Source organism: Phragmites australis, chromosome 6 (genome assembly GCF_958298935.1).
Source record: "Phragmites australis chromosome 6, lpPhrAust1.1, whole genome shotgun sequence".
Lineage (NCBI taxonomy): Eukaryota > Viridiplantae > Streptophyta > Magnoliopsida > Poales > Poaceae > Phragmites > Phragmites australis.
Genome location: NC_084926.1, coordinates 5,061,924 through 5,088,652, shown reverse-complemented (window position 1 = coordinate 5,088,652; position 26,729 = coordinate 5,061,924). Strand labels below are relative to the sequence as shown.

Here is a 26,729-nt window from a genome sequence, read left to right as displayed (position 1 = left end):
GAAAACAAAGCCCCCTATAGATTGGAAGCCCAGGGAGGAGACTGAGCCCATCATTTAAGGGCCCAGCCGGCACTTCCCCTCGAATAAAAAGCTGAACTGGCCAGCGTGTGGGCCCCCCCAACTTACCTTATCTTCTGCTCCACTCTCGCACGCGGTGCCAAGGATTTCCTTTCACATGGAGCGCGGGGCCCATGGTAGGACAGAATTTGAGGACCCACCTGGCAGACATTTAAGTTGCCAAGGGTGGGATTTGGAAGCAGCGAGAGGAGGAAAGTAAATTCCATATAATCTTTCATGAAAAGATCTCTATAAAATTTTAATCATACTATTTTTTCTGATATAATAATTAGCGCGTGTAAAAGAGAAGGAAGAGGATAGATGTTATATTGGAGGAGAGGGTCGAGGAGTCTGGTGTGGCATAGGAATATGATAAATGCTCGCTGTCCACTACTACTAGCGGTAGTACGTGGCAAGTGGGGCGCCAGATCAGCGTGTCAGTGGGAGCAGAATAAAGTTGCCAGGCGGGCCCCACACGGTAGTGTGCAAGTCTCAATGGTGTGTGGGGCCGACATAATGGTGCTCATCCGACGTCGATTGTACGACGGCGCCGCCACCACTAGGCCGGTGGTGCGGACCCGCGAGTCAGAGGGTGTAGGCTGACGCGGGCACGCTCGTGTAGTTGTTTGGGCGACCGTAATCCGCGTCCACGTGAGCCAGGCGGAGGTGTCTCCGTAAGCACGTTTTTTTTCTTCTGCTAATCACTTTCAGTTCGGCGGAGCAAAACTGTCATCTCAGTCTCACCTTAGGTGCGAAACCGTAGCACCCATGACATGCGGGCCACGGGATTCGCTGTCCCCACAAGTCACTCTCAGGAAGCCGCAAGCCTGAACATCTCGGACCATCGAAACCCCTGGTCCATGCCTATCCCGTGGTCGACGAGACATGCACACACCTTTTCCTAATTAATTGCGCGTACTGTAGCAGGCGGAATGCAGTAGTTAACCGCAAATCCCCAAATTTCTTTTTCGGGCAAAACCCTCGAATTATCTTCGCTTAATTAATCCTCCCCAGTCGAGTCATCGCCGAGGGGACGGAGGAGAGGCAAGCTAGGAGTAGTAGGCTACTAGTCTCTTGCGATGGGCGGTTGCAAATTACCCTACAACTCATTCGAAGTTGCAAATGTCTTCATAAATAAAATAGTCGCCTTTACTATTTTAGAAGTCTAATCCTGTTATAAAACTCTCCGTATGGTTATAACTAAGGATGCAAGTGGATATTTAATTAATAATTTTGGATAATTATTTAATTTAATTATATGAGAGTGAACCTATATTTTTTAAGTTTTGGATCAACCTAGTAATTCAAAAAATACAAAATTTGCATTTTGATTATATTGACATATATTACAGTGATGTGACTTCGAATGCTTCACGTAGGATGCTATCATGGAAAGTAGGAATGAGACACGGTCCAATAGCGCACTAAAATCTACCGAATTAAATGTATCACTGTAATTCCCTTCAGAAATCATATCAAACAAGAAGTTTAGTGGATGTAACATGTAGTGAAACCTTCTCCTATCACCTCATATTTATGCTATCAACTTATATATGAAACACTCAAGGTCACATCACTGCAGGAGTGTTTGCAACTTCAATTAAAATATAAGTGGGTATTTGCAATTTCGTCCTAAACTAATCTCGCTTCGGCATGAGCCAATTGATTTTTTTTACCACCGTTAAAAAATAATTTCACTTATCTACTACTCTATCTACTGTCATAGGCTCAAATAATTTATATTTCATTAATATAAATAATATCATAAGCAAATGTTCAATCTTTTCGGGGGCACATCGTCAATTTATTCGTCGATCGCTGCCAAAAGTTAACCGCAACCCCTCCTCCTCAGCGTCAGTGGCCATGTCGGATCCACCCACCCACCACCAACGCCAGTAGTATTAGGCGAGGCGATAGCTGTTGCCTTCTGCGACGGCGACCTCGGTTTCGGCGGCGGCCGCATGAAGAACTTCCTCAGGAAGCTCCACATCGGCGAGGGCTCCGGCGACGGGGGCTCATCGCCTCCCCCTCCGCCCTCCCGGAAAGGCGGTGGCGGTGGGATTCATCATCACCCGCACCACGAGCAGAGGCAGCAGCCCTCAGCCGTGTCGAGCTGGCTCGACAACGTCCCTAGCCGGCCTCCACCTCCGATTCCGGTGGAAGCGGAGGGGCCGACATCGCCGTCGTCCGTCCAAACGGGGGCGGAGGAGAGGAGCTCGAGGCAGTCCGAGGCGAGCGAGAGGCGGCGATCGCAGGAGGAGGAGATGGCGAGGGAGCGGAGGCGGTCGCGGGAGGAGGACGAGGTGGAGGAGAGGGTGATAAGGGAATCGTCCGAGGCGGAGGAGAGGAAGCGGGAGAGGGAGAAGGAGGAGGACGATCTGGAGGAGTTCCAGCTGCAGCTGGTGCTGGAGATGAGCGCGCGGGACAATCCGGAGGAGATGGAGATTGAGGTTGCAAAGCAAATCAGCCTGGGCTTCTGCCCGCCTCAGAGCCCCCCCGCGGAGGTCCTCGCGGTCCGGTACTGGGTCAGTCTGCCAACTCAGTCCCCTTCCTGGTTCAGTCTCATGTTACATTAACGGTATTCCAATTGAAATTGCAAATTGTGATCATGGTGTCTATTGTAAGAATTGCGGCTGCTTAGGACTACACATTTTTATATTCACAATTGCTTGGTTGTAATGCCAACTGGACTGCACTACAGTGTGCAATTTAGTTTAGTACGAACTGAATGCGTTTGTCTTGGTAATGCGAGCTTAGACGAAATTTCTGCTGCATGGATTATGATCTGCATTTCATGGTGTTCTCCAGATTCACTGTATAATAATTGAAAGCCAGCATCTGTCTGATAAGTAGTCCATTTTCATCTTATGCTTTCAACAAAAAATTCACTGTACGCCCAAACACCATACGATCATGCTCATTGCTTGTCTGGTTTGTCGAGTGTGCTACCCATATACAATTTATTAGATTGCTGACAGTAGGGATTCTTTCTCTCTCTTTTTTTGTGAAGTATGGACTCTTTCTTTCAAGCAAAATAGTTCTCCTAAGTGGAGCTTTTCTGTGAAGTGTTATTTGTTCAATAGTGCGCCATTATTGTGTTAGCTTGGTAAAAGGGATTTACATCGCAATGAATGCCATCTTTGATACCTCTGATCACCGATAAGTGATCACTCTTAATCTGAGTGTCCTCTAATAGCACAAGTGGCACTGGTGTTTCTGTGAACCGACTCAAATGTTGCTTACTTATGTTTTATTCTCACTAGGTTTTTTACATTTCTCATATGATAGATTTGTTCGTGCTTGACAGAGTTTCAACGCCCTTACCTATGATGACAAAATATCGGATGGCTTTTATGATCTTTTTTTCATTGGGAATGGGCCAGCATCGGTAACTGTGCCCTCTCTTGTTGAACTGCGAGCCCAGCCATTTTCACATAAAGTCAACTGGGAAGCTGTATTGGTCAACAGAGGTGAAGATCATGAGCTCATGAAACTTGAGCAGGAGGCCTTAAACATGGCTCCTGAACTTCGATCAAGTACTTCAGAATCTGTTGGGAAAACTTTGGTTCAGAGACTTGCTAGTCTGGTTGCTAGCCACATGGGTGGGCTAGTCTTTGATCCCGAGAGCATGTTGGTGAAATACAAGAGTATGATTAGCTCCTTGAGAACTAGTACAGGAAGTGTAGTTGTGCCCCTTGGCCTACTAAAAATTGGTCTAGCTCGTCATCGTGCACTGCTATTTAAGGTCAGTAACTTTATAAAATATGTTTAAGCTGATATGGCTAACCTCTGATCCTGTAATTTTTTATCCAATTCTGAACTTTATCAACATACAGAATTTGCTAAAAATGAACATGGAGGACCATCTCCTATAATGTTTTTTTATTGTCCTCAACTTCAAATTGAACAAATACCTTGCTAGATACATTGTTTTTCTCGTGTTCTAATACCAAAATGGATAACTTTATCCTTGCTGTTCTACAAACACCATGAGCACATGACATGGCAAACCATTGTTAGCAACATCTGTTTGACTTGATGATCCATGCAGGTTTTGGCTGATAGCCTTAATGTACCTTGCCGACTGCTGAAAGGAAGGCAGTACACTGGATCGGACGATGGAGCTTTGAATATTGTGAAGTTTAATGATGGAAGGTATTGCACCCTTTACATATCCAGCATAATTAAGATTTTGTAGGATGGACAAACATAGCATAATTATGTTATGCATAGACATCAGAGTATTAGACTTCTTGTTTCATCCAAGTGTTGGCACCGAGACATGAAATGTACATTAAATACATTTAACTTTATAACCATCTATATTATGTCACATTTTGCAGGGAGTTCATTGTTGATCTTGTGGCTGATCCTGGTACACTTATTCCTTCAGATGGTGCTGTTTTGTCTACAGAATTCGAGGAAAACTTTGCCTCCGACAATCAACACTTTAACAAAGATGATGCCACCAATCATTTGGGATCTTCTCTTAGCGGAGTATCGAGTTCAGCCTGTGGTTCTTTCGAGTACGAGTTACTTGACAGAAGATCCACATCAAGCAATGTTGGTCCTTCTTATACTGATGTAACTACAACTAGTCAGACAAGCAATCAGCAAAATATGCTATCAAGCTCATTCGAAAAACTATCAGTTAGCACATGCACTAGTGAAAATAGACCTATTGTTAATGAATCTATAAGTGCAGATGACATTACGGCTGCAAAAACCAAAGTAAAATCAGTTGCTGCAAATGGTTCTTCGTTAACTTCACCTACGTCAGAGGTGGGAAGTGCTCCAGCTGTCCGGAGGATGAAAGTGAAGGACATTTCGGAGTACATGATCAACGCTGCCAGGGAAAATCCACAATTAGCTCAGAAGATCCATGAGGTTTTACTAGAAAACGGTGTTGTGGCACCACCTGACTTGTTTTCAGAAGATTCAATGGAAGAGCCAAAGGACCTCATCGTGTATGACACAACCCTGTTTCAAAGCAAGGATGAAATGAAAAGGAGGATGAATGAGATTGGGTCAAGGGAATACGCAGATCGTGGTCATGGTCCAACACTACCTCATCCTCCGGGACATGAATTCCAAACAAAAGTTGTTCCTCACCGGGCACCTCTGGAGTCACTTAAGCCTGTTGAGGGTTTGGGCATTTATCATCCCCGTGATATCCAGGATATTGCAAGTCCCTTTGTTTCTCAGTATGAACCATCTGCACTTCCTCAGGAAGCTCCATCACCACTTACAAAGCAGTTGCCTGTTACTGCTGCGGCTGTTGCGACAGCTGCAGTGGTGGCATCCTCTATGGTTGTTGCTGCCGCTAAATCTAACAGCGATGTGAACTTTGACGTGCCTGTTGCTGCTGCAGCCACTGTCACTGCAGCCGCAGTTTTTGCCACAACTGCTGCTGTCAGCAAGCAATACGAACACTTGGAGCCTGGTAATCCACTGCTAAGTTCACCGATTTCTTCTCAAGGAAATGAATCAATTGATAAAGGCAGAGACGACTTTTGGAATAAACAGCACCTTGAAATTGATCATGACCAAGACAACACCCTGGATCAAGAAGTTCCTCAGGAAGCTGAAAGAATCTCAGACAAATCAAGCGGGACAGAGAGTGCAAGATCAGATATTGCTCTGGATCGAGAAGTTGCAGAGTTTGAAATCCAATGGGAAGAAATTGCTATTGGTGAACGGATTGGCCTTGGTACAGTTGATTTATTATTTATGCAAATGACAGTTTTCTTATTCATGCTACTATTTCAGTGACTACCACAAATGGTTTTCTCTGATCTTAGTGTGGTAGAGTTTCTAATGCCTTTAAAAAAAAAATCCATCCAACCTTTTTTATTCCAGGATCATTTGGAGAAGTTTATAGAGGAGACTGGCATGGAACGGTAAGTCTTTCAGTCTAATCTATGAAGAAATTCCATGTTTATCATCTGATTCGGCATTGCTAAATGAACAATTGAAAAATACAGAAACAGAGTGAACCACTTTTGGTATATTAAGAGCTAAGAATATGAAGAAATGTTTAACTTAGATAACATTATAACATACATCATACCAACACCGAAACTGAATAGCCCTCTACTTGTCAACCTTGTCGATATTTAGCAGTGAGGAAAGTCGGTTAAATAAAGGCAATGAGAAACCTCAACAACTTGGTGGATTTTCTCCATTCATACTGTAGAAGGGCGGACCTGGCGTAGTGTTAGAGCTTCTCCACTTGTGTCCTGGGGATCCTAGGTTTGAATCAGTCTCCTTGCAAAAAGCAAGGGAAAGGTTGCCTAGAAATTCCCTTCTCCAGACCCCACAATGTGTGGGAGCTTTTCAACACTGGGTCAGCCCTCTCCATTCGTACGGGATTAGGTCTTATTTTAAGAAGGAAGTTTTATTTGTAGAACAAACTTTTTCAATCAGTTATTTCTCGTTTCCTCTTGAACTTTAAGTGACTACTGTATTCTTTAGTGACATGCTTTAGTATCATTTGAAAAGAAAGTTTCAATTCATCCTACCATCAGTTGTTTTAGTTAATTTGAAGATCCATCCTTTGTTGCACTCCATCAACTGTTAACCTTGTACCTTTGCCTTTTTGTCATTGCACGGTCTTTTGCGTTTTCTTTGTTTACTGCTACCTTTTACAGGATAACATATTGCTTTCCTTATAGGAAGTTGCAGTCAAAAAGTTTTTGCAACAAGATATTTCAAGTGATGGTCTGGAAGAGTTTAGAACTGAGGTACTCTCATCTGTTTGTCATTCCAATGGCATAAATAGACTGAAGCACAAAATGTTGGCTTTGTTATTTGTGTTTATGTTTATGTCTTTTTTGAGCGCACACACGTCTGTGCAGTCTCTGTATTTCCCTTCGGTACTTGGTAAATATAGTACATTTTATTAGAAAAGTTTGTAAAGTTCATGGATTTGGCGGTTTGATTTACACTTCTTTCCCTTCTGATGATTGATTCTTATTAATTAAAATGCAAACTCCAGCAGTCTATGTCTCAAGGGTTTAGAGATTATGTCAGCAGACCTGACAATCATTTCATCAATCCAGAACTTTACCTTCTTTCTTATTGATTAGGGACCATTCGAGTTTCTTTCTAAGCTGTTCTCACGCCACCTGGTAATGCATTGCTTCATGTCTAGGTGCGAATAATGAAGAGGTTGCGCCATCCTAATGTTGTTCTCTTCATGGGTGCTATCACTCGCGTGCCTAATCTTTCCATTGTCACCGAATTTCTTCCAAGGTGGGCGTTCTTGATTTATATTGTTTACTTCATAGCACGTAGCAAACATGACAACAACTAAAATTACCATATGATTCAGAATGCGACGTGTTAACAGTATGGGCTTTTCTCTAACACCTTCCATGCTGCTGCTCTATGTTTACTGAATGTCTGAATCACTAAGGCTGCATGAACTCATTAGGCCTCTGATAGGAAGACTTTCTATCGATAACTATTGTCTTGTTCATTTGTCATGCTGGTTTATTTTTTGGGGTCTCATCTTCCCAATCTTAGAAGAGCTGTAATAACCAGGCTATCTTTATAAGTCAAGCTGAGTCAGGTGACAATTACTATAGAGTATAGACATTCTGGAATGCTCGCTGGAAATCCCCTTTAAGAACTGTGCATTAGGTTGATTTGTTACCGCACACAGTGTGCATAATCTACACGTACTCATACGAATAGCTCCTTTGTCCCTCATGTACAACATATGGCTGCAGTTTCAAGTACTCTCGCTAATAATCTGTATCATCTTTTATCTACTAAATGTTACTTGTGCCATCGTATTGGTATTGCAGAGGCAGTTTGTTCCGGTTGATTCATAGACCCAACAACCAGTTGGATGAAAGGAAGCGTGTAAGAATGGCACTTGATGTGGTATGACTAATGCATAATTTGAATTATCTGTGCTATTTGCTGATAAATGTGGAGAAGTACTGCTGAGATATTATTTACTAAACTTCATTCCAATTGTCTCTAGGCTCGTGGTATGAATTATCTGCATAACTGCACACCAGTTATAGTCCATCGAGATCTGAAATCCCCAAATCTACTGGTGGACAAGAACTGGGTTGTGAAGGTAACACACAAGTTCCTTCATAGCAATGGCATTTCGTGTATTTTATATCATTGGAAGCTACATATCTCTTTTGCTATTAGGTCTGCGATTTTGGTTTGTCAAGAATCAAGAAAAATACCTTCCTGTCATCAAGATCAACAGCTGGAACAGTAAGCTCGCATAGTATAAGTTTTTTTTAGCTTCTGCACTCTGCCGAAAATGATTTTGCATAAAATCCTAAAACATTTGCGGTCAATAACAGGTGTAAATTAATCTGCCAGTTACCACATAATTGCTTTAAAATTTTCTTTATTCTTTTTGGGAGAGTATAAAAGCACTTACTTCGTTATGATTAAATATTAGTTTGCAAATGTGCGCATGTATCTTTGGAAACTGATGTGGCAAGGTCATGGTTTGCCTGTTGGCTCAGCTCATATATTTAGAATAATTCCTCACATACCTGCTAGTCAATACACAATTATGATATGTAGTTTGTAACACCCCGGATTTCCACAAACCCGGATGCTACGAACTCCCATCTAAAAGCCTAACCAGTTCGGAAAATATTAGAAGTTTTGGTAGAATTTCCTCTAAAACTGCAGTTTCCTTGCACAAGCAAAAACACACATACACCACAGGCATAATATTCATAAGCGGAAAGTAAGCATATGAGTCTTAAACTAGGACCCGATACAATTTCTTAGACCCGATACAACTAGCGTCCCGATACATTTGACAAAACAACCACAAGTTGTTTAACTGACCAAACAACCAGTTACAACGCTACATTTTTTTTGGAGACAACTAGGTAATGATTTGAGCGATCACTTGCCACTACGTGATGCTAATTTCTCTTTTTGAACATTCTGCGATCAATGGTACCTAAAAACCAAATGAAACATAAGAGTGAGTAAAAACACTCAGAAAGTACAGTGTGGAACTAGAAGAATAGACGCATTCAATGAAGAACGATAAATAGTGAGGTTTTTCTTTGTCTCTGAATAGAACAACGAACCAATAGTTTCCGTTTGAAACGGAAAACCTTGAATTCATCCTTAGCGTTTACTGGTAAAGCCGAGCAAGTGGGGCCAACACTTACTCACAGGAACATGAATATAAGAACCAAACTGCATATCCGATTTCTTGGACATGAATGGAATTTAAAGGAAACAATTGAAACTTGAGCACATGAACTTGAATCATATGAACATAGGAAAATACGAATACTGAACAAGCGCGATTGAGAGAATCAGTAAAACGTCCGTCGATCACAATCATGCCATAATACGGGTTCGTCATGCACTTGCTTTAACCGTGGCAAGAAGTCGGTTTCGCACCGTTGGCATCGACACTTCCAAAACCTAAGGAACAAGATCGTACTCAGAAGCTGTCCTAAAATGTCCACGTGACTGTACATTGGATGTCTGAACTACTCTCTCTAGCCGAACCCCAAAATCCTTGATTCTGTCGTTTTCAACTCAACCAAGGTTTTGAGTTGCTTGTTGATTGAGCTATAACTTTTATTCTACTTAACAGATGACGGCAAATAAATACATCTAGAGAATCTACAGGAAATATCCTACGACTTTCACTTTAATCACATAGCCGAATCTAGCTCCAATCATTTCTAGCTTTCGAGTGTTCTCTCGTTGCTAGACGATCAAGCTTCTAATCACGCGTCCATTGACAAAATCGATCGCCAATTTATCTATAAGCATCTAGGGCTTACGAGGATGTTACCCTCGACGCGTAGACCACGGGCTGGCGACGAATCTGTTGAAATTCCCTTCCTCCTTTTTTTCTTTCTTTTTCCTCCTCCTCTCCCTTTTCTTTCTTTCTGATCCCTCTTTCTTTCATACGGTTCCTGCTCCTGGCCTCTCTTTCTCATCTATTCGAAGGCCGAAGCTAGCTGTTGCAGTAGCACTGAGTGTCGGCGGCTTCGGCAACAGGCGACGGCTATGGTGCCCGGCCGGCGGCGCAGTGTGGCTGAATGGTGGGCGGCGGCTAAACGAGCGACGCGATGCAGAGTGGTGGCGGTGGGTTGATGACTGCGGCAGGTGGCTAGGTGTGACAGGGACGATGCCGGTTTGGCCACAGCACGGTTGGGCGACTGAGCAGCGACGCGGCGTCGTACGGGCGATGACTGGCTAAGGCGCGGCGACAACTAGCAGTGGACGGCGGTGGTGGACGGCGTAGAGGTGGCAGCATGCTGCGGCTGGCCGAACTGTAGCGAATGACATATGGTGGTGGCGGAGTTGGCGTAGAGGCGGCGTCGACGAGGGCTGGCGCGGAGAGCAAAGGGTGGTGGTGGCCTAGGGTTAGGGTTTGGAGGGTATGGGCTCAGGTGTCGGTCGGGTCGGGCCTGAGGCCCTTTTATGCTACAGTCGACCGATTGACCGAGTCGTTAGTTAGTTGGGATTTTTTCTTTTATCCAACGGTATAAATTTATTGGGCTCGCAACAGATCCACTAGGTGTGCAAATGGGACGTTTGAATAGTCAAACGGATTCGTTTCGACAAGATATACGTATCCATGGTCTTTGTTCATCTGAGCTACGGATAAAAAAAACCCACTTTTCGCCCATTTGGAATAACACGCGGTCAATGTCCTTTCTTTCATAATTTCCGTACTACATTGTTCTCATTACATTTCCCAAAACTCACGGTATTACATAGTTAGTATTAATATCAGTTGCATTAGGTATTATAGAACTTACTTCATCGTGCTCCTTTCATATGGAAAAGGAATGAGACATTGAAGGAATAATTTTAACTACCGAAATATGGAAGGAAGATCGGTGATGGTAGTAACAAGGTTCCCATAATTTTAACTCCAAAGTACATCTTGCATACACTGCAATATTTTAAACTTCTGTTGTGGACTTGCATGTTTGTGTCAATTTTCTTGTGAAGATGCTACAGTCAAATATCTGAGCAATGCTTTGAATAATCAGGTGAAGCAAAATTACTATCTATAGAATACACGGTGTTCAAAGAATATTATGCAACATGTAAAACACTGCTTTATGATTTAACCTGATTTATTTTCTGGCTTCCTTTTTTATATGTAATTCTATGTTAAGGGCTTACGTGGGTTTGTTTATCTCTACTATATAAAACACGAGTTGGTTCCCGCGTCACCTCTTCCTCTACTCTCCTCTCATCTAATAAAAATGCTTAAAATTCGAATAATTTATCCAATTTTGCCATCCATTATCGTCTTCTAGCTTCCCCGTCTTGTTACCGGCTACGGATATAGGACCGATTTTACTGATGAAAATAAATGAAGAAATTAGAAGATAAATTAGCAAATAATCTTCTCTTTTTTCGGATCCCATCTGAAAATAAATCAAACTATGACATTGCTCCCGACGTATTCGTTCGGCGGCACTCCCATGGCGTATTCACATTTTCATACCTTGAATTTATGTTTGATGTTACCGCTTCCAATGTTTATGTTTTCGTTGCAACGCACAGACACTTAGCTAGTGTTTATCCGATAAGCTAGTTTATTACACCCCTAGCGCATAAGAACTTCAATCACTTATTAGGTAAGCCTAACAGACTGCTCTGGCAAACCCAATTCATAAGCCTCTGCAAACTTTTAAGCTCTAAGAGCAATCCTCTACTGCTTTTAGCTTCTATCTGTGAGGTTTCAGTTTTAAAGTCCAAAATAGCTAAAGCTGAGCGAAGAGGGTTAAGTGTGTTTAGAACTTTGACACTCTTGTATCAGGATATTTCTTGTAGATTATGTAATCTTAGTCACAGGTTGGTTCAAGTGCTACCTTAGTTGCTACTGAACAATTGTGCTGATGTGCAGGCGGAGTGGATGGCACCGGAAGTACTTCGTAATGAACCATCAAACGAAAAGTAAGTTCTACTGGTTATAGACTCAGTTCAGACATAACCTTATCTTAAATAATTTTGTGCTTGCTGAAGTGGTTGCATGTGTTGGCAGATGTGATGTTTTTAGCTATGGAGTCATATTATGGGAACTATGTACACTATTACAGCCTTGGGAAGGAATGAATGCTATGCAAGTTGTCGGAGCAGTTGGGTTTCAGAATCGCCGCCTTGAAATTCCAGATAATGTTGATCCCACCATAGCAGAGATAATAATGAAGTGCTGGCAGACGTTAGTATGCTTAACTTTCTTGGTGCAATTTTTGTAAATGCTTAACTGTACTGTCCTTCCACACGCATTGCATCTTCCTAATCTGTAAATGCATTTTTGTTGCTAAATTTACTCTGTTTCCCGCACGTGCCATAGGGACCCAAAGTTGCGGCCATCATTTGCAGAGATCATGGCCGCATTAAAACCATTGTTGAAGAACATGACCAGCAATCAAGCACCAAGACAGAGAGTACAACAAACAGATGAGTAAAACAAGGAGATTAGCAGTTGCCCAGCGTCCGTAGCTGCAGGGTTATTTTTGTACAGTAACACCAAGCGTGTGTTCAAAGATGAAAAAAGTTTGATGTTGGTCTGTTTGCTACTCCATCCAAGTATAGGTGTAAGTTTTAAGAGCGGCAATGCGCCGTTAAGCCCGCTTGTCATTGATCCAGCATTCCAGCTTTGAAGACCAGCACTGGTATACTTGTCAAAGAAGACAAAGGGTACAGAACTGAACAAGAAGTTGTGCAGAACAATAATGTTTGGCACAGTGGAACAATTGGATAAGGAACTGATAAGGCGGGTGGAAAGGCTTTTGTTCATACCATCTCCTTTTCTTGTGTTTTTCACCAAACGGTGGGTATTTATGTGTAAATGTCAACAAATGTAATTTGCTGTCAACCAGGAAAAAGAAAGAGAAACGGTTGCTCAGCTTGTGCTCCGAGCTTGGACTCCCTCATGGCTGATGTGTCTCCACTTTATGGTCAAACTGTTCAAGTTGGCCGTTTGGCTCTTCTTGCAAACAATGCCTGGTGTTTCTAAATTGATTCTGAATGCTCAATGGTCTGGTGCTTCTCACAATCCCACCGAATGCTCGCCAGCTGCTGCTCTCATAAAGCTGATTTTTCATGCCGTTGTTTCCCCTGCTGCCTCCCGTCGCCATCTCCCCCCCCCCCCCCCCCCCCCCGAAAGCAGTGAGGGGTAACTGAAACTACGGCAGATCGCGAAGTGGCTTGCCAGGAAAGGTTTGTTCTCCTGACCGGAAGGAACCCTGAACTGGCAGGTGCAACGAACCAACGAGAACCCGAGACCTCCGTTCGGACCTGGCCGGCGAGCTCTCCTCCGCACACCACTCGGTTGCCTCCCACCATCCAACACACGAGCCGAGCGCACGACGGGTTCCAGAGAGCGCGCTGCCTCCGCGCCCGCTGGAAAGGATCTTCCACAGTACTACACGTCACTGATATATAGGCCTCACCAGTGGCGGACCCAGGGATTTCAGGGAGCCTGGGCTGAGCGCAGGCCGTGCCTATATGGGCTAGATTTTGCCCAAAATTTGACCGGCTCAATTTACGAATTTCCTCATAACCTATATAGAAGTATAGAGGCGGGCTGAGACGGAGCCCGGGCGGGCGCCCAGGGTCGCCGGGCCCTGGGTCCGCCACTGGGCCTCACTCACGTCGGTGATTATTACTGCACATGCTACAGAGTATCCATGTCCGTGCCCGCTTCGACTTGACCGGTTCCTAGCCCTGAAAAAGTCCTCAAACCTCGGCGCCTCCCTCGTATGCCGTGCCATTGCTTCCATGCCATGCATCCACATGCGTCGCGCGGCATCTTATAAGATTTTTTAAAATTTACTTCCTATATTATCATATAGGGAGCCTTTTCGATAAAATTTAATCTCTAAAATTTCTTTCTCTCCAACAAACTTTTAATACCATATTTACTATATTTTCTCTTATATGCACCGACAGATAGATCTAACCTGTCATCCCTACCTTTTCTCTTTCTCTTTCCTGTTTCCTCTTCACCCAACACTCGATTTCTCCTCTTCCTTCATTCTCTCTGGAAGTATCTGGTGGTTTCTTGGCCTCGTCCTGAGCCTGCCAGCGATTTCTTGGCCTCCTCACATCGCCAGTGGGCGGTCCACTGTTTCCAAGGATCTGCAGGGGTTGGAGCAGTTGTTGCGGCAAGTCCAAGTCATGCTCGACGACGCCAGGGAGTGAGAGATCTGGGATAGCTTCGTCAAGTTGTGGATCGAGGAGCTCACGAACTTGGCTCATGACACGGAGGACGTCCTCTACGACCACTGCTACTAGCTATTGTGGCGTCAGGTCCAAGAACACCAAGGCACCGCCTTCGCCTCTACCTCACACAAGCGAAAGCACAACGACAAGGAGGAGGATGGTGGCATCAGTGAGAGACGATGGCGCGTATTTAGTGGTTCGGGGGCAGATAGGGAGCGACCTACGAATAGATAGCCAGAGAGGTGATTTTAGGATTGAAAAGTTATTAGAGATGATTTTTAAAATAAATTTTTTAAAAAATTTAACTATGGAGAGTAAAATTAGAAGGCTATTGAGATGCTCTAATTAACCCCACGTCTATCCAACCCCGGAGCCAGACCGACTGATCACCCCGAGAGCGAACGCCGCCTTCGCCGCATCGACCGACCGCTAGCGCGATGGCGAGCGTCTTCTGGGGAGGCGGCATGGCCGACGAGGTGGCTGACTTTGACGAGTACGACCCCACCCCCTACGGCGGCGGCTACGACATCGCCCTCACCTTCGGCCGGGCCCTCCCACCCTCCGAGGAAACCTGCTACCCCATCTCCTCCTCCTCCTCTTCCTCCTCATGCGACCACCCCCAGTGCCAGCAGCATGGCGGACGGAGGCACGAGCTCAACGCTGATGAGGGCTACGATGCGGCTGACCACCGTAGGAGGCCGCATGCCGAGGAGGCCTACGGGTTGGCAGGACACGGTGACGGTGGGTACAGGAGGCGGCCGCAGCCACATGAGGAGGAGCCCCACGGCTCTGTGGCTGCTGCGTATGGCTACGAGAGGAAGGGACACGACGACGATGATGAGCAGGCGTACCGGAAGCCGAAGCAGCTTACGGGGATGGCAACGAGCAGCCGTACTGGAAGCCGAAGTCGGCGTACGGGGACGACCGGCCCAAGTACCATGGCGGCGGCGGCGACGATAGGCCCCAGCTACGGCCGCAAGAAGCATGTGAGAACACGCCATTGGGCCTCAACTTTTAGATACTAGGCCTGATGGGCCTTTTTGGGCTAACGTGGGCTCGAACCGGAAATAATCTTAACTAACTTTGTTCCCGCGTTAACGGTTTACTGATGATTGATGTGGTGCCTTGTAGGGTGACGACGACGACTCTGATGATAACGATGACAACAATTTTGATTTGGAAACTTAGGTGCCACCTAAGGTCAAATTTTTCGTTTGGATGGATTTGCATGGCATGCTTTGGACGGCGGCGTGGAGAAGTAAGCACGAGCTCCAATCCGATGACTCTTGCACGTATTGCTCTCCATTACCGGAAATCGTAGACCACTTGTTACTTCATTGCACCTTGGTGCAGGAGATATGGTGGTGGTCTCTAAGGATTCATACTCATGCAATCGAGCCTGGGCTCCTCACTTGGTGGCTTGACCTTTGACAGCGCGCCACCGAGCAACTTTGCAAGGGTTTGGATTCACTAGTCCTCTTAATCTGCCAGAGAATTTAGCAATCGTGTAATGATATTGTTTTCAATAACCATCGCATCTCTTTAGACTCCCTGATGGCCCTCATCAACAAAGACATCGCTACCTGGTGTGAGGCAAGAGCCAAAAGACTATCCATCGTCATGGTGCAGCTGCAGACATATGGCTCTATCATATAGATTGCAACTGCTATTGTTGTACCCATTGATACTGCTCATGTAATATTTTAGCTCAGGTTCTCCTATCTATGTATGCTACTTTCCCCAATAGGCGTCGTGTAAAATCGTCTCTATTTTTCTTCTTAATACAAAGATGCATAGTTCTCCTACGTATTTGAGAAGAAAAAAAGTATGACGATGACGACGACTCAGATGACGACAAGAAGAAGCATTACAAGAAGAACAACCTTCGCCACCACGATTACGATGATTAGCCATGCAGTCTCATGACCGTTGTGTATTCCCATGGCATCTACTACTACTTTCTACGGTCAAAAATACATAACGTATTTGATTTTGGGAAAAATTGCTATAGGACACAACTAAAGTGTGACTTTTGCTGTAAGACATGATTTTTTTATATATAAGCTGATGGACACTCTAGAAATATGGATATTTGCTAGAGGACATCACGGGCATTAAAATATTAATATCCGCTTTGAAACAGAATCAAATGTCATTTTTGCCCTTAGGCCCGCATGTCAGATTTATCTTCTACCTCTTACTCTTTTTTCTCTTCTCCTTTCCTCATCCCCTCCAAATGTTCTTCTCGCATGGTGGAGGGCCGGCCGTCGCGAGCTCGAGCCAAACGGTCGCGGGCATTAGCATCCATAGAGCGTGGGGAGGCTCTTCGCAGCCTCAACTCGGTCCGGAATGGCTCAGAGTGGCTAGTCGACGGCAAAGCTCACAACGACCATGGATTGATGTGGAGCTGAGCCATAGCTCAGCCGAAGGAGGGCAGCAACGCGTTGAGCACACAAAGGTGAACTTAACCAGGGGGAATTCGGCCGATAGGCCCTACCAGAGCACGGACGACAATGGTGAGGAACCACGATGGAGAGAGGTCGCATGGCGGAGGGCCGGCCGTCATCGAGCTCGAGCCAAATGGCTGCGGGCATTGGCATGCATGGAGCATGGGGAGGCTCTTCGTGGCCTCGGCTCGGTCGGGGATGGCTCAGAGTGGCCGATCGACGGTGAGGCGGCTCACAGCGGCCATGGAGGTCGGCAGATGGAGAAATGGCCAGTGCGACTCGGTGAGTTGGAGATCCAGGACGATATAGGGTCAAGGGGATACATCAAGGGGTGAGGAGGATGTGGGAGAGTGGGATTGGATGATGGCTCACTATGGAGGATGAATTTGGCGGCGGCGCATGCGGTCCTTTGGTCGAAGGTCGAGAAGAAAGGCCGTCGCTTCCAGTGGGGAGAGGGAAAATGGATGGCGTCCAAGGTTTCAGGGGCTCCTGACGATCTCCTCTGTAGTAGGTCAACGGCAGAAGGGCCTTGGAAGGCTGTGGTGAGCTCGATCGGTGGAGAGGACGTGGGCGAGCACCTTGAGCGCACAGCGGGAGTTAGCATCGGCGGCAATTGGAACACGGCCTAGCCGGACAGTAACACGACACAAGGTGGTGTCAGAAACTACGTGACGCAGGCCTTAAGACGGATGTGCTCGGCAGAAACCATAGGAACACGCACAACAGAGCTTGCCCACTAGGCGACAACACCACCTCAGCGCGGCACAAGGCTCGGCCACCAGGGTGCAACCCGACCACAGGGCGTTGGGAGGCCGGTTGGGCTATAGCCTCTAGGGTGGGCAGTAGCACATCTTGCGAAGGGTGACGATGGCTCACGCTCAGGGTGGCGATGGCTCTTAGTAGGGGCGACGACGACTCTCAATCAGAGCGGAGGTGGAGATGAGAGGGGGCACGCGGTGAGCTGAGGGCATCTAGTGTCATTTACAAAAATTTCTCTCATCCAAATCATAGGATGTAGTACTTTAATGGCTAGAATGTGTTTCGGTAAATAACCGTATTTTAGTAGTGTCCGACAGCATACATTAAAAAAAATCGTGTCCTCTGACAAAAACCACGCTTTAGTTGTGTCCTGTAGCAAATTTTGCCTTTGATTTTTTACAATATTCCACATACAATTTTAATCATTATTTTCTATTAGAATAGAGTTATAATATCTAATAAAAATATAATATTATGAAAGTATTTTCAAGATAAATCTACATGTATAATTTTTATATTTTCAAGCTAAATATTTTAAAAATTATTGATGGTTAAAATTTAAAATTTTAATTAGATCTTAATTAAAATGTTAAATATTTATGATCGAAAGGAGTAAGTAGCCCGGGGTACAATTTTTCTTCCCAAATGGCACCTCTCATTTCCTTTCATTTTTTCATTTTTCCCCACTTTTCTGCTGCTCTGGTTACTTCGCAACTTCTTGTTTTGAGAGGGACTGTGCATCCATTGTATACTTGCAATTCTCTTGGAACAAATAAAATAATACGCAACTGAGTTATAGTTTATATGTTCATAATGAAGGGAGTCAAAAATCAAAATGCAGCTGAAAATGGCAGAATCCATCGGTTAGCGCACAAAAAATATGTCCCAACAGAACACGTTGAGAGTCCTGCTCACTAAGGAGGGCTCAAACTTGAAGATGGCGTAAGGTGCTTTTTTGGAGAGGATGGAGAGAGAGTGTGTGTGTGTCTATGTAATAGGGGGAAAATCTGGTCTCTCATGGTCTACCTCTGTGGGGCTTGTTTTATAGAGAGAAGGGGTAGAGAAAATTACTAGTCTGCTCCTAAGATATTATGTTAAAATCATGTGCATACGAGGATATTTTCGCCCTTTCACTTCTTTACATGCGATGTGTTAGCTGGGACTATAATTGCTATAATATCGCTGCTGGACATTGTCTAAATATCTCAGGACTAGGATGTTTCCCTAATAGAACTCCCTCATCTGCCAGTTTCGAGGTCTCGAGGGGCGAGCGGATGTATAACGAACTAGCTTTAACCCTTTTGAAGTCAGGCTATTTTGAATCATTCCCTGTCATTGTAACACATACGTCTTTCACAATGAGTGAGGGTAGCAAAGCTCACTGGGGTCGTACATCGGTGGTAACGATAATGTAGCTAAAAGGACAATGATGTTGCCTAGAGGAGGGATGATGAATAGGCATTTTTACAAAAATTCATCAACCTTTACCGTTGGGCTAAACTTGCAGTGGAAAATAAACTAACATATTTTTCAAAGTGAAAATCTTAAATATGCTAGGCTGAACTAGTGCATAATCACCTAAATAAATGTAAAAGTTACAACCATTGGGTCATAAAGACTATTCAAAATTAACAAAATATATGTAAGAAAACTCTAGTTGAAAATCCAAAAAACATTGTTCATCGGAGGTTTCTGGTTCAATCCGGAGCCTCCGGGTTCAAATATGATTATACAGAATCCGGACCTTCCGGGTTAAATCTGGAACATTCAAGTTCAACAGAGAATGAACTCGAAACTGGAATTAAAAGACGCCTAAGGAGTTCTACCTCAAACCAAGTGAAGTCGTGTGCTCCAAATAATGATTCCAAGTAGATCTATGGAGACTCTATAATTAATTTCACACGAGTAAGTGGATCAAGCAATATGCATAAATGTTGAGCAAGAACTTAAGAACAAGGATACAAGAGAGGAGACACAAGATTTATTTCCCGAAGTTTGGACACCTCCTCTAGAGGTTCCCACGTCTCCATTGAGGGCCTCGGTCACACTTAAGCCGGGTCTGTCTCAACTATTTTCCTCTCCAAACTTGATTACACTTGAGCTTAGGTTTTCACTCTTGATTTCTTTCATTCCAGAGGTAAAATCGAAGCTTTCACAAACTTACCGCGGCGCACCATAACCTTGGGTACTTGCCGGCAATGCTTAGCCACCTAGGAGATTGAATCCCCATGCAATATTTTTTTTGACTTATTGTACATACTGATTATCATTTTCTGTTGTGCTCGACTTCGAAAATAAAATAGGCCCAACATCGGCATTAATAGATTGAGAAAATACAAATACTTAGGGGATGAACAAGTGCCTACAATGACCATTGACCCTAGCCCTAAACAAGCACCCAATTTATATTTATTTATATAGTATCCGAGGTTCAAATTCCATTCTAACTCGAGTCCCGTCTGTCGTCACTTATCCTTCTTCAAAATTTGCTAGTTCAAATTATAGAGCTCTTATATGTGTTCAAGCTGAAAATCTATGACCAACAAATATCAAATAACTGTCCGAGAAGGTTTCGTACATAAATTCGATCATTAGCTATTTTTTAACCTCACAAAGAAGCAAAAGTGATTAAAAAAGTACCTTAGCTGCAGGCCATTTTTCGTGCTACAGTGCCATAAAAATATTTTCACTCTACGGCATCAGTACTTTATTTAATTTTTGAGCTACAGTTGAACAAAAATATTATTTTTCACATCTTGGTACCATGAAAATTATATTCGTTAACAGTGTTGATGTGACCGGTAGTCGGATCTTGCTAACAAACCATCGCAGGAACACATACACATCGCATTTAAACGCTTCCCATGCTTTCCAGAATCTTCTTCGATCTTTGTTTGTGTATTCTTGTCAGAGTTTGGCTAAGCCCTATTCATTAAAAAGATTGTGGATTCTAACTTCTACAATCTTAAATTAAAACAAATAGATTACTTTAGCTTTAGATTTTAATTATCCAATTGTTGGATTTCAGTTTTTTTAGACTTTTTCACGAATTATTCATCAAAATTACCCGCCTGTCACTCCTCATCGCGCTGCCACCGCTCCTGTGCACGAGCTCCTCTTGCCCGGTCATCTCGATCACCATTGTTCAGCCTATGCAACCACCGAAGCACTATGTAGTGTCGCTCGCCATCTTGATGGCCGCCGTCGCGACGTCCCACGTGCGCCGTCACTCGGCTGAACCCCCTCCCTGCCGACAAGCTCTATCGGATCCCGCCACCCCCTCTCTCTCCCTCCCGCGCCTCCCTCTTCCTCCCCTCTCACCTCCTTTCTCTTTAGCCTCCTCCCCCTCTCTCACTCCGGTCTATCTCCTTTCTCTTTGAGCCGCATGAACAGAAGCCAACGTACCTTATTCTTTGGTCTCTCCTTTGTCTCATCACCATATAGACCCCACCGATCATAAGCATGTGATCCATCCAAAATATGAGGACATTACAGGCAATAAACATCCAAAAGTAACAATCCACTCACCTTAGAATTTAAATTGTCAAATAGCTACCATCTTTTATAATTCAGATTATAATAATTAAACTTTTCACAATCTATAATTTATAAACTATTTTTCACAATCTCTAACTAAAACAAAACTAAAAAATGAGCCAGGAATCACGGATACTGCGTCAAAAAAATGGCACCGAGAAATTGGAGTCTGCTCATCGTTTCCTGTTCAATAATCTTGTAGTCCAATCACCTTGAGAGCGTCTCTTATCCCATGTTTTACCATGGACTTTAGTAATATGTTTAACAAATAACAACTCTTGTTACAATAACCTGAAGAACGTGCCAATCCGTCCGGTCGCGCGGTCTTCCCGGGCCGACGCTGATGCCACTGCGGACGCTCGGCACGCTGACACCAGAGAGACGTCCGGGCACTCGAAAATGGCCAGCGCCGGCAGCCCGGCACGGGGGACACGGCCCGTCGGCCCCAAATCTGCAGATGCGCGCGCGAATACGTGAGAGCGACCGCGTGCCGCTCCGCTGTTGGGAGCGAAGGGGCGCCTCTCCACTGAAGAGGACTCGTGGTCGCCATCTCGGAAAATAGCAGCAGTAGCAGCTCGGCAGTTCGAGAAGTATTCTTGAACCGAAAATTCAATGCGCCGCATGGATAGCTCTGTCTTTGTCTCCACGATTAAAGAGCACACATGGTCGAACACTGTTCATGTTTGATCTGTTGCATCTAGGTAGTTGATTGTCCAGATCGATTAAAAAAATGTTGAGCTTCCTTTTGTTTTCATGCTCGTGTACGTTCTGCGTTTGCGTAGGAATACACAACGTTGTGGCAATCGTATCAACCAAGCAGCCGTGCCCAGTGAGGGAGCAGGCAGAACCAGAAAATGGTCGTAACCTCTGGGCTAAACAGCTGTTTCTTTTTTGCTAGTGAGAGCTCTCACGGTGACGATGGGCAGAGCTCGTCCCTAACGCATGGTCGACCGTCCAGGTTTGTAACTAATAACTCGTGCTAGGCAATGCAAAAAATCATGTCGTCCACGTCTTCAACCTCCAAGTCCTTTCCTTCACAGCCGAGTGACAGGATGGTGTGGATTTTTAAGTAAAATTAGTAATTGCACATGTGTTTTACACATGTAAAATCAATTTAGGATATGTTATCCGAAGAAACTTGACAGGTAGATGAAGTGTAGTAGGCGACGTATCCTCTAGAGAAATCCGACGATAAATATATAAAACGTAAATATTAGATGTTTATGTATAGAAGACAAATAATATGAGATTGAGTCTATTTTTAGAATATATAGAATGTAAATATTGAACGGCTAGGTACGAAATGTAAATAATGGGAGTTAAATGTATTTATAAAGGAGAAATAGATATCTAATTTTATATAATGAGTGTTTGATCAACTCGAATGAACGGTAAAGATTGATTAAATCTGACCTAACGTATACATTTTATAGCAGTATATATATATATATATATATATATATATATATATATATATATATATATATATATATATATATATATATATAATGCAGATAGAAATATACAAATCTCTCGTCCAATCATTGTAAGGGGTGCGAAAGAAATTGGCAAAAGATCGCAATCCCGCGTTGTGTCCTGCAGTGTGCTTGAATAGTTCCCAAAAAAACCTCTCCCCAAACTCGAGGGACAGGAGAAAGGTACGGAAAAGCCACGGAAACCACGAGCAGAGGGCGACCAAACAAACATCATTTCACAAGCCGCCTGCTAAAGCAAAAGCCCGTCTCGTCAGCCTTCACGGCAGCAGAACCGCTTCGCCCTGCTCTCCCGGGGAGCCTCTCGCCTTCGGCCTTCGGCTACCCTCCCTTCCCTTTCCTTCCCCGCCACACCAACGAGGCGCCAATTATAAACGCCACGCCAGTACGTGGAAAGGTAGAGGGAGAGAGAGAGCTCGCCGTATTGCCACCTCCTCGTGGAGGCCTTGTCGCGATGGAGATTGTTGCCGAGGCGGCCCCGCCCGACGAGGACGGGCTGGACGAGCGCGGCGTGGCGCTGTACCTCCCCAGGCTGCTCGCCGGTGTCTTCTCCGGCGCCCTCACCGGCATCTTCGCTCTCGGTACTAGCAACCGCTTCTCTCGCGCGCGTGTCGCTTCTTGCCCTGCTAGTTCGTTTATGAAAAAGGTTTGATCGCCTTCTGATTTCGACGTGGCTTTGTGGTGTCTGCGGCGTGTAAAGCTGGAGCCTTGACCGGAGCAGTCACAGGCGCGGTGGCGGGCAGAGCTTCGGACAGCGGTGTTCTTCGGGGAGCTGGACTGGGGGCGTTCGCTGGAGCTGTCCTCTCCATCGAGGTTCTTGAGGCTTCTCGCGCTTATTGGGGCTCAGACCGGATGGGCTCGCACGGCGCAACTTCCATGGTCAGTCCTTCAACGCCCTTGGTGTCTAGCATGTTTGCTTTCAGTTTCAGATGATACATCTGCGTAGACTTTCAACTTGCATAATGTTTTTTTTTTCCAAATAATCTTGCATATTGTTTTATTAACATGACAGTTTGTGAATTGATAACTTATCGAATTAAATTATGATGCATACTTTGGGTATTATTGGTGTGAACGATGTCTCTCTCAAGGGCATGACGTCATCATGTATCTGTGAGATTGTGACTGTTAGTTCATAAGCTTGATTTCACTTACACTACTGCTAGGTCGTTTGAGGTCTAGATCCTAAATATGATTTTACAATGGTAACTGTCGCTATTTTCTAGACATGCTCTTTTAAGAAAATTCTTGGTTTGGGGTGCAGGCCGATTTCATTGAGCAGCTCCTTCACGCCCGATTTGTGCAAGGGCAATTTACACCTTCAGCATATTCATCATATCGCTGGCAGGTCAGTAGCACTAATTTTGATTTCGACAGCAAAAAAACTCCTACACAAATTATGATAATGAATTCATCATTGTGTTTGCCACAGAATGGGGAGGCGACAGTGTTATAGTGACTTTTGTCTAAGCCTCTTTTCAATTATTCTATCTGTGGTGTCGATGTCATTGAAATTGAATGGCTAATGCTACATACAAAAATGTTTTAGGCACAATTAATGGGAATCCCATCATCTGTTGCTTTGTGTGTTTCTACTGAAATTTATATATATGCTTCACTGACAGGTCAGCATATCAGGTTTCGGTCATGATGATCTATATGACATCTTTGGAGGCATTTCATCCAAAGGGCTTTCGCGAGAGTCAATGAAAAAATTACCACATTATGTGGTCACTGACCAAATTCGGGATTCATTTGGTGAAATCCTGTCTTGCCCTATCTGTCTACAGGTATAAATATGGAAGCACACTTCATGTTGTCAATGAAACCTTTCTTGCACAATCTGCTCTCTGTTTTGGTCAAAAACAATAATAAGAGTTAAAAAAGACTATTCTGAAAATATGTTCCGTACAACATATCAACACTTAGCAACCATGTTATTGTTTTTCTCATTTATATATACTTGTAATATTTGTTAAGAAAAAACAATGACAACTAGTGTCCTCATCATTGTTCTGAAATTTGGTACTGGAGTACTTACCGGTAGGTGGTTGCTTTGAGCCTCCAGCTGGTTAGTGATGATGTTCTTCACACTGGTCATTGAATTTTGCCCTAAGTTACATGGCAGATTGCGATACTCGATTGGAAGACAATTAGGAGTACCTCGTTTGATGACTGCTATGGTTCATTAATCCTGATGAATTTTTACCTTTCATTTTGTTCAAAGAATATTGTGAGATGTATGTGCTTACATGCAAGGACCACTGTAAACTAGTCAGTTATCGGTGGATATAGTTTAGTACTTGAACTAGGTAGACCGGCTAGTTTACCAATGGGATGTCCTTGTAGAAAAATCTGGATATCAGTGATAATCAACCAGTAACTTTTCCGAACTATGTTGTTCAACCAGAAAAATGAGCTCATTCTGGGACTGATAACTGTGTCATGCAAGTTCAGAGCACTATGGTTGGATAATAAATGCATGGGATATGTCATATGACTGATACGAAATGTACAGAGATGCAGCAACCCCTATGAGTCTGCTTACAGCTACAGTTTGCTATTTGCACACCAAATTTTGCTTGCTACTAAATGCAATGTGGTTGGTATCTGCTTTATGCAGTTTTAATTTCTTCTCAACGCCGACCTAATAGTGTACTTATTGCAGGACATTGTAGCCGGTGAAACAGCAAGGAGGTTGCCCAATTGCTCTCACACTTTTCACCAGCCTTGTGTGGACAAATGGCTCGTTGATCATGGGTCATGCCCTGTATGTAGGCAAGATGTGTAAGATAGGTATCCTGCTTGCAAGTTCCTGGCGTAGATGAAAGAAATTAGTTGGGCGAAATGTTTTCTTACACTGCGGATAGAGATACATCAAGCGATGTAAATTAGTGGAATCTGCCTGTTTTACTACCACAAAAAACGGCTCTGTACAAATGACTGTCCGACTTTTGTTTCTTACACCCAGTTACAATGTGAAATGAAATAAAATCGATGTGAAAGCTCATTGTTGTTTCTGTACTCTTATGTAGAGCAGTAGAATGTGGTTATGTGGATGCCTATCACTCTGTTGTATGACTGTGTTATAGGAGTGTGATTGCTAAGAGTTCAGAATTCATCATTCATGAGTTCTCGTCAATCTGGGCCGCTCTACAGAACAGCATAATGGTCGTATTGATTCCACGCGTAGAAAGGTCCTGCCGTATCGGCAACATCCTTTTTGTGCTTGTTTCTGCAGATCCTGTGTTGGTATCAGGTGTCGACGACAATGTCTCCGTCCTTATGCTCTACCTGTTTGGTCTGATGATGGTGTTACCGACCAACCCAGAAACTTGCTGAATCGATGCCAGGTATGAGCCGGTTCAGATGGAATTCTGAATTCTGACAGGACATCGGGGAAAGTCAACTCCGTTTGGGTGTACATACACATGTTATCTCATTTGTTTATTTATTTTTTAATATTCATTCATCTGTTGATTCTCTCATCTATCATATATTTTTTTCAAATACTTTTTCAACATGAATCTCAACATAAAAAAGATGATGCTAGCCCATCCGCAAGGGCGACGAAGCCCGATCCCACACAGCGCGCACAAGGGATTCTGTTCCTCCCACTGCAGCTCACAATTCACAATATGTGTGTTTGGTTGCCCGCATCAAGGGTATCCTAGTTTTGTCCTTGCGTATATTCCCGCAGAGAAGGTCGTTTGGTTGCCTGTATGTACTATTCCTCCCTGCATCCGCGGATGCAACTATACGACTGGAGTCTAGCCCGGTGGATACGCCCGAATCGAGCTTCCTTCTGGAGCCTGGCCCGATGGATACATTGCTTCTACTACAATGCTGCAACAGGCTTATTCGTTAGTCTCAGGTGCAGGGTCATTGGATCTGCCTATACAGACAAGCAAACACCTTCATATAGTTATTGCATCCACAAATACAGGATCATTGCATCCGTCCATGTAGAAAACCAAACACTTTTCTTTTTGGAGTCACTACATTCGCTCAGGTTGTTTCTACTCATCCATAATATACGCTGCAGCTTTACGAAAACCACATCCGGGAACATAGTTGAACCCACCATGCCATGCCCTGCCCTCACGCCGCCACTCAGCCCATCCCGAGTCCCGTCCATTACCGGGCCACGGGGCCATGCCCACGCGATGCAAGAAGAAAATTCTATAGAACCCTTCATAGAAAGACCCCCGCAAGATCCTGA

At 44.2% G+C, this 26,729-nt stretch overlaps 2 protein-coding genes and 1 pseudogene across 3 annotated transcripts; all 3 read left to right on the top strand.

Annotated features, from left to right (window-relative positions):
- The first annotated feature begins 1,859 nt into the window (after positions 1–1,859).
- Positions 1,860–12,975, top strand: LOC133921255 (probable serine/threonine-protein kinase SIS8). 2 transcript variants are annotated; one of them, XM_062366057.1, is made up of 13 exons: positions 1,861–2,582; positions 3,365–3,802; positions 4,109–4,212; positions 4,401–5,767; positions 5,917–5,957; positions 6,732–6,800; positions 7,211–7,311; positions 7,869–7,947; positions 8,051–8,149; positions 8,230–8,298; positions 11,948–11,997; positions 12,086–12,262; positions 12,398–12,975. In XM_062366057.1, exons 1-13 carry the CDS (start codon positions 2,019–2,021, stop codon positions 12,510–12,512), a joined length of 3,273 nt encoding a protein of 1,090 aa, XP_062222041.1. In that variant the 5' UTR covers positions 1,861–2,018; the 3' UTR covers positions 12,513–12,975. The 2 variants fall into 2 exon arrangements, with proteins under 2 accessions (XP_062222042.1, XP_062222041.1); XM_062366058.1 differs by lacking the exon at positions 8,230–8,298 and having other exon boundaries at positions 1,860–2,582.
- Positions 12,976–14,708: 1,733 nt separating this feature from the next.
- On the top strand, positions 14,709–15,289 carry LOC133920802 (uncharacterized protein At5g39570-like; annotated as a pseudogene).
- Positions 15,290–22,701: 7,412 nt separating this feature from the next.
- On the top strand, positions 22,702–25,517 carry LOC133921254 (NEP1-interacting protein-like 2). Its single transcript, XM_062366056.1, has 5 exons — positions 22,702–23,088; positions 23,208–23,386; positions 23,772–23,855; positions 24,133–24,297; positions 25,176–25,517. Exons 1-5 carry the CDS (start codon positions 22,962–22,964, stop codon positions 25,296–25,298), a joined length of 678 nt encoding a protein of 225 aa, XP_062222040.1. The 5' UTR covers positions 22,702–22,961; the 3' UTR covers positions 25,299–25,517.
- The last annotated feature ends 1,212 nt before the right edge of the window (positions 25,518–26,729 follow it).